The sequence below is a fragment of the Neoarius graeffei genome, chromosome 6 (assembly GCF_027579695.1).
Source record: "Neoarius graeffei isolate fNeoGra1 chromosome 6, fNeoGra1.pri, whole genome shotgun sequence".
Lineage (NCBI taxonomy): Eukaryota > Metazoa > Chordata > Actinopteri > Siluriformes > Ariidae > Neoarius > Neoarius graeffei.
The window spans coordinates 92,096,207-92,103,442 of record NC_083574.1 but is presented as its reverse complement, the minus strand read 5'-3'; the positions used below and the strand labels follow the sequence as shown (position 1 = coordinate 92,103,442).

The 7,236-nt window shown below is 37.5% G+C and overlaps 1 protein-coding gene across 1 annotated transcript; it reads right to left on the bottom strand.

The window, feature by feature from the left end:
- Window positions 1–4,150: 4,150 nt before the first annotated feature.
- Window positions 4,151–6,781, bottom strand: LOC132888415 (extracellular calcium-sensing receptor-like). Its single transcript, XM_060924465.1, has 4 exons — window positions 6,677–6,781; window positions 5,388–5,615; window positions 5,181–5,304; window positions 4,151–5,058 (listed from the first exon to the last, which is right to left on the bottom strand). The coding sequence occupies exons 1-4, from the start codon at window positions 6,779–6,781 to the stop codon at window positions 4,151–4,153; spliced, it is 1,365 nt and encodes a 454-aa protein (XP_060780448.1).
- Window positions 6,782–7,236: the final 455 nt, after the last annotated feature.

Genomic DNA, 7,236 nt, shown 5'->3' with positions numbered 1-7,236 from the left:
GGCTTGACTAAACAGATATGTTTTCAGCCTAGACTTAAATGCTGAGACTGTGTCTGATTCCCGAACATTACTTGGAAGGCTGTTCCATAACTGTGGAGCTTTGTAAGAAAAGGCTCTGCCCCCTGATGTAGCCTTCACTATACGAGGTACCAGCAGATAGCCTGCATCTTTTGATCTAAGTAGGCATGGCGGGTCAGACAGGAGCAGAAGTTCACTCAGGTCCTGTGGTGTGAGACCATTTAGTGCTTTAAAGGTCAATAGTAGTATTTTATAATCAATACAAAATTTGATTGGGAGCCAATGCAGTGTGGATAAGACAGGCGTGATGTGGTCATATTTTCTAGTTCTAGTGAGGACTCTTGCTGCTGCATTTTGAACTAACTGGAGCTTGTTTATGCACTTATTGGAACATCCAGACAGTAAGGCATTGCAATAATCCAACCTGGAGGTAACGAAAGCATGGACTAGTTTTTCCGCGTCATGTAATGACATTAAATTTCTTATCTTAGCAATATTTCTGAGATGAAAGAAAGCTATCCGGGTGATGTTATCAGTGTAAGTTTCGAATGAAAGACTGGGGTCAATAATCACTCCGAGGTCTTTTACTGCTGCACGTGAAGAAACACAAAGGCCATCCAAAGTCACTGTGTAATCAGAAAACTTACTTCTAGCTGTATGTGGTCCTAGTACAAGTACGTCAGTCTTGTCAGAGTTAAGCAGAAGGAAATTAATAAGCATCCAGTGTCTAATGTCCTTAACACATTCCTCAATTCTATTAAGCTGGTGTCTCTCATCAGGTTTTGCAGAGACATACAACTGTGTGTCATCAGCATAACAGTGGAAACTAATACAATGTTTACAAATAATATCACCCAGAGGTAACATATATAGAGAAAAAAGCAGTGGACCCAAGACAGAACCTTGTGGAACACCAAACTTTACCAGTACGTCTAGAAATATCACCATTTATATCAACATACTGATAACGATCAGTTAAATAAGACCTGAGCCAGGAGAGGGCCCTTCCCTTAACTCCCACAACATTTTCTAGTCTATCCAGAAGAATGGAATGATCAATGGTATCAAATGCTGCACTAAGGTCAAGCAACACAAGTAGCGAGACACAGCCCTGATCAGACGCCAACAGTAGGTCATTTACTACTTTAACCAGTGTTGTCTCTGTGCTATGATGAGGTCTAAATCCTGACTGATACATTTCATGGATGTTATTCCTATGTAAATATGAGCATAACTCTTGTGCCACAGCTTTTTCAAGGATCTCGGAGATAAAGGGGAGGTTTGATATTGGCTGATAATTGGACAGCTGACAGGGATCAAGGTCAGGTTTTTTTTAATCAGGGGTTTGATAACTGCTAGTTTAAAGGATTTGAGTACATAGCCAATCGTAAGAGAAGAATTTATTATTTTTAGAAGCGGTTCAATTACTTCAGGTATTATCTGTTTGAATAGACGTGTAGGTAAGGGATCTAGTACACAAGTTGAGGCTTTTGATGCCAAGATTAATGAAAGTAATTCAGTTTCTTTAAGGGAAGTAAAACATCCTAACTGATGATCTGATACAGTTATATAGTTAACTACAAGGTCACTTTCATTGTCTGACCTTAAATTAGTAGTTTGAATTACTGCTAATAATTCAATTCTGATGCCTGCTAGAGTGGCATCAGAGCCAATCCACTCCTGTCCTATACCTCTGTATGAAGCTTTTCTTCCAGTGCACTTTCTTATTTACTACAATAATAATTGTGGCAATGACATTTATTTTTTCATCATATTTGTTACTTACGGTATGTTCTCTACTCAAAACCTGGTCATGGTCCTTGACCAGCTCAACCAGTTTTTTTAGTTTATGTGGGGAATTTTTATGAAGACAAGCAGAAAACAACTTTGAAGGAACATTTTATAAGCCATTTCTTTTATTATTATGTGTTTCTGTGGAAATAGACTTGAAAATAAGTCTAATTTTGAATAATTTAAATTTACTGCACATTATCACTGTAATAATTTCAAAGGATATATGCATGTAAATTCTGTTAGATTAAAGTGATTTTGGACAGGACCCAGTTGCTGAATTTGTTACAGATTAAATCAGATTCCCATGCAGAAAATTTAAACCCAAGGTCCACTACCCTGCAAAGGGATAGCTACTTTTATCGATAACAGGTATTTGACAGTATACTTATATGGAAATACATGTTTGTGTGGTTTAAGATTTTTATTTTCCTCTATTGCTCAAATTATGGACTATGTCAGCAGGGTCTCTTTATGACTTAAGCTGCAAACAAACATAATTTAAAGAAAGGCAATATTTTGTGAGAAAAACTGTCTCAAAAGATCAGCAAAAGCATGCCATGGTTATATACAGTGGTGCTTGAAAGTTTGTGAACCCTTTACATCATCAGATTTTCACATAAATCCTAAAAGTAGACAAAGAGAACCCAGTTAAACAAATGAGACAAAAATATTATACTTGGCCATTTATTAATTGAGGAAAATGATCCAATATTACATATCTGTGAGTGGCAAAAGAAGGTGAACCTTTTCTTTCAGTATCTGGTGTGACCCCCTTGTGCAGCAATAACTGCAACTAAAAGTTCCCAGTAACTGTTGATCTGTCCTGCACACTGGCTTGAATGAATTTTAGCCCATTCCTCCGTACAGAACAGCTTCAACTCTGGGAAGCTGGTGGGTTTCCTCACATGAACTGCTCGCTTCAAGTCCTTCCACAACATTTTGAATGGATTAAGGTCAGGACTTTGACTTGGCCATTCCAAAACATTAACTTTATTCTTCTTTCACCATTCTTTGGCAGAATGACTTGTATGCTTAGGGTCATTGTCTTGCTTCATTACCCATCTTCTTGAGATTCATTTCATGGACAGATGTCCTGATGTTTTCCTTTAGAATTTGTTGGTATAATTCAGAATTCATTGTTCCATCAATGATGGCAAGCCGTCCTGGCCCAGATTCAGCAAAACAGGCCCAAACCATGATACTACCACCACCATGTTTCACAGATGGGATAAGGTTCTTATGCTGGAATGCAGTGTTTTCCTTTCTCCAAACATAACATGTCTCATTTAAACCAAAAAGTTCTATTTTGGTCTCATCCATCCACAAAACATTTTTCCAATAGACTTCTGGCTTGTCCACATGATTTTTAGCAAACTGCAGATGAGCAGCAATGTTCTTTTTGGAGAGCAGTGGCTTTCTCCTTGCAACCATGCCATGCACACCATTGTTGTTCAGTGTTTTCCTGATGGTGGACTCATGAACATTAACATTAGCCAATGTGAGAGAGGCATTCAGTTGCTTAGAAGTTAACCTGGGGTCCTTTGTGACCTTGCCGACTATTACACGCCTTGCGTTTGGAGTGATCTTTGTTGGTCAACCACTCCTGGGGAGGGTAACAATGGTCTTGAATTTCCTCCATTTGTACACAATCTGTGGATTGGTGGAGTCCAAACTCTTTAGAGATGGTTTTGTAACCTTTTCCAGCCTGATGAGCATCAGCAATGCTTTTTTCTGAGGTCCTCAGAAATCTCCTTTCTTCGTGCCATGATACACTTCCACAAACATGTGTTGTGAAGATCAGACTTTGATAGATCCCTGTTCTTTAAATAAAACAGGGTGCCCACTCACACCTGATTGTCATCCCATTGATTGAAAACACCTGACTCTAATTTCACCTTCAAATTAACTGCTAATGCTAGAGGTTCACATATTTTTTCCACTCACAGATATGTAATATTGGATCATTTTCCTCAATAAATAAATGACCAAGTATAATATTTTTGTTTTATTTGTTTAACTGGATTCTCTTTAGCTACTTTTAGGAAATGTGTGAAAATCTGATGATGTTTTAGGTCATATTTATGCAGAAATATAGAAAATGCAAAGGGGTTCACAAACTTTCAAACACCACTGTAATCATACTTAATACACTAAGTACTAACTAAAAGCAAATTCCATTGCAAAGTCAGAAAATAGACAGCAGTTTATTTCCAGCAGTTACTGAAATAGAAGTTCTTCATGCAAACCCATTTTAAAGTATTTCAATTAAACGACAACATGCCCTTTAAATAAGGTATATACTTTACTCATTTGAATATTGGCTATATCGACAGTTTAATCATTTAATAGGTGCTTTAGCCATCATTTGCTTTTTAGTGTTCTTCTCTGGTTTCAGTATGATTATATAACACTTTGGAAGAAATATGCAGAATAGCAAACCAAAGCTTGATGCTAAAATGGCAAATATCTCTACAGCTACAGTGAATTTTCCAGGAGAGCTGACATAAGCAGGAATAAAGGTGATCCAAACTGCACAGAATATGAGGATGCTGAATGTGATAAATTTGGCTTCATTGAAATTGTCAGGCAGTTTCCGGGCCAGAAAAGCCAAAATAAAACACAAAACAGCCAGGAGTCCGATATAACCCAGCACGGCCCAGAACCCGATTGCTGAGCCTACATTACATTCTAATATGATCTTTTCCTTGTAGTATTTCATATTTTTGTTAGGAAAAGGAGGGGATATTGTTAACCACAGTACACAAATAATGACCTGTACAAGAGTGAAGGCAAGTACACTGAGTCTCTGCTGTTGAGGCCCAAACCATTTCATGACATCACTACCAGGAAATGTTGCCCTGAAGGCCATTAACACCACTACTGTTTTCCCCAGAACACAGGAGATGCAGAGGACAAATATGATCCCAAATGCTGTGTGGCGCAACATACAGGACCATGCAGAAGGTTGACCAATGAATGCTAGTGAACAGAGGAAACACAGAGTCAGAGAGAAGAGCAGCAAGAAGCTCAGTTCAGAATTATTTGCTCGAACAATTGGTGTATCCTTGTGTTTAAAGAAAATTACAGCAATCCAGATGGTGAAAGATACTCCTAACAAAGAAAAGGATACAAGAATGATCCCCATTATTTCCTCAAATGACAGGAATTCCACCAGCTTTTTGACACAAGTATCTTGTCTGTCATTAGACCACAGTTCAGGTGGGCACATGGTACAAGTTAGAGCATCTATAAAAAAAGAAAATGAATAATGGTTTGCATGTTTGCAATTCTGTTGGGTTTATTAACCTAATGAAACTTTCTTTTTAAAACGTGTGTGCATTGGTGAAGCTAACCACGATTCACTATACCTGTTAAATTACTGATTTCTCCCTCTGCACATGGTATACAGTCAAAACAGCAGATTGGCCTTCCTTTCTGCACAGCTTTTCTTGTTCCCACAGGACAACTTGGACTACACACAGAGACTGGCACCTGAAAACCATTTTTATTGCATCTATAATATTCTAAAACTTATATTGTACATATTATCTGTGCATATAGATATTGCAATTTACCTGTGCTTTGTTGTGGGCCCAGGTTATACTGATGTTGTTAAATGACAGCTGAAGTTCTGTTTGCAAAGAGCCATCATAGAAACCCACTTTAACAACCACTATTTTACCATCTTTCCCTTCTTGCCAATTCAGCAGTTCATATCTTGCTGCTGGGTCTCCATTTTCATCAAAGAATACATCCTCTCCAGCTGTAGTTGTGAAATGGAGTTTCTTCAACTCACTGAATACCTAAATAAAACATTGCAAAATCTCCCATTATAGATATAAGTACATCATTTTCACAATACTATCTTGTTGTTATACTTACCTGCCATGGTTTGCTATCTGTTATGTTTGCACATGAAATGTGACTGTCTTGTCTACTGTCTTTCTTTGAACAGTTAAATATATTATGCAGGGCATAAGCCACAGCGTAAACAGCCTTGTAAACATTATTTGCGACTCGTAATTCTGAAACATCTGTATAAAAGTTTTGAACTTCACTGAGACTTTTATCACCTTTGCACATTTGTTTCATCTCATCATTTTCTTGTGTCGGAAGCTTACATTCAAATATTGTCTCCCACAACTCTTTGTAAATTGCTGCATCAGAACCAGGATTAATATTTGTCAGAAATTCCCATAGGCCCTTAATTTGAGCTTTTGGGATAGCAAAACCCATGGACCCTATCAGAAGATGTTGCCATTGAGAATTAGCTCGGTTTATATCAGAAATCCAGGACTCACTTCCAATCCACTGAAACCCACTCAAGTTCTGTAAGGCCATTTCCTTTAGAAGAAACCCAAAGTCAGTGTATGCAACAAAAGCTACAATAACTTTGGAGGTTGAAGCCTTGATAATCTCAACTACTTTCAGAATTTTTTCTCTGGGGTCTGTCCGAAAGAATGGTATGCTATATTCAACACAGATTCCCAATTCTTTGGCTGCAATGATGAATTCATTTATGCCATTGTTCCCATAGTCATTATCACTGCATAGGGCCCCTACCCATGTCCAGCCGAAATGTCTGACCAATGTAGCCAAAGCTCTGCTCTGGTAGTAATCACTGGGAACAGTTCTGAAGAAAGATGGGTATTTCTTTTTGTCACTTAGGCATGCACATGTTGCAAAGTGACTGATCTGTAATACACAGATTTTAATAGCATGATTTATTTTATGCTTAACATTTATTATTAGGTATCTTCTTAATTTACAATCAAAAGCATGCGATTTGTATTTTCATTCATTCATTCATTCATTCATTCATTTATTTATTTATTTATTTTCTCACAGAAAAATGAAATCTTACCACAGGTATGTGCAAAGGTCCCACAGTAGCAGCCAGGGCAATTGAGGGACTGGAGGATGTTTCACCTATGATTGCTTGAACTGTATCAGGTTTGGAGCATGTCATTACAGATGTATTTTTTCCATTGCCATTAATTAAGGACAAGGCAGATCTTGTAGTTATTTCTACTGAACCACAACTGTCATAGATTCTATAACCCACTTTGACCCCAGGAAGAACATCAGTTCTGTTGTTGATTTCCTCGATGGCAAATAACATTGTTTGTACATTTTGAAAGTCACGTAGACTTAAACTGTAGGACCAAGAAGACAAAACTACAAATCTTTTGAATGAACTCCATAAGCACTAATACAGTAACAAGTTTATATATGGTATATTGTCATATAAATAATTTAAAATATATTTCTGTTCTGATTAAATGAATCGCTCTTTAGCCAATATTGTCATTCAACTTAACAAAATGCAACAAATTCAAATTCCCCTAATGTGCCCTAATGTACCTTCTGCATTTTGCTTGCCCAGGATCAGACGTAAAGACATCTGTGGTTTGGTCCCATTTG

Coding starts and splice junctions, on each gene's coding strand:
- LOC132888415 (XM_060924465.1), bottom strand. CDS start 6,781: ATGACATGCTCCAAACCTGATACAGTTCAAGCAATCATAGGTGAAACA. Junction 5,616..6,676: donor GACCTTTGCACATACCTGTG/GTAAGATTTCAT, acceptor TGTTTTATTTAG/GTATTCAGTGAGTTGAAGAA. Junction 5,059..5,180: donor AGAAATCAGTAATTTAACAG/GTATAGTGAATC, acceptor CTTTTTTTATAG/ATGCTCTAACTTGTACCATG.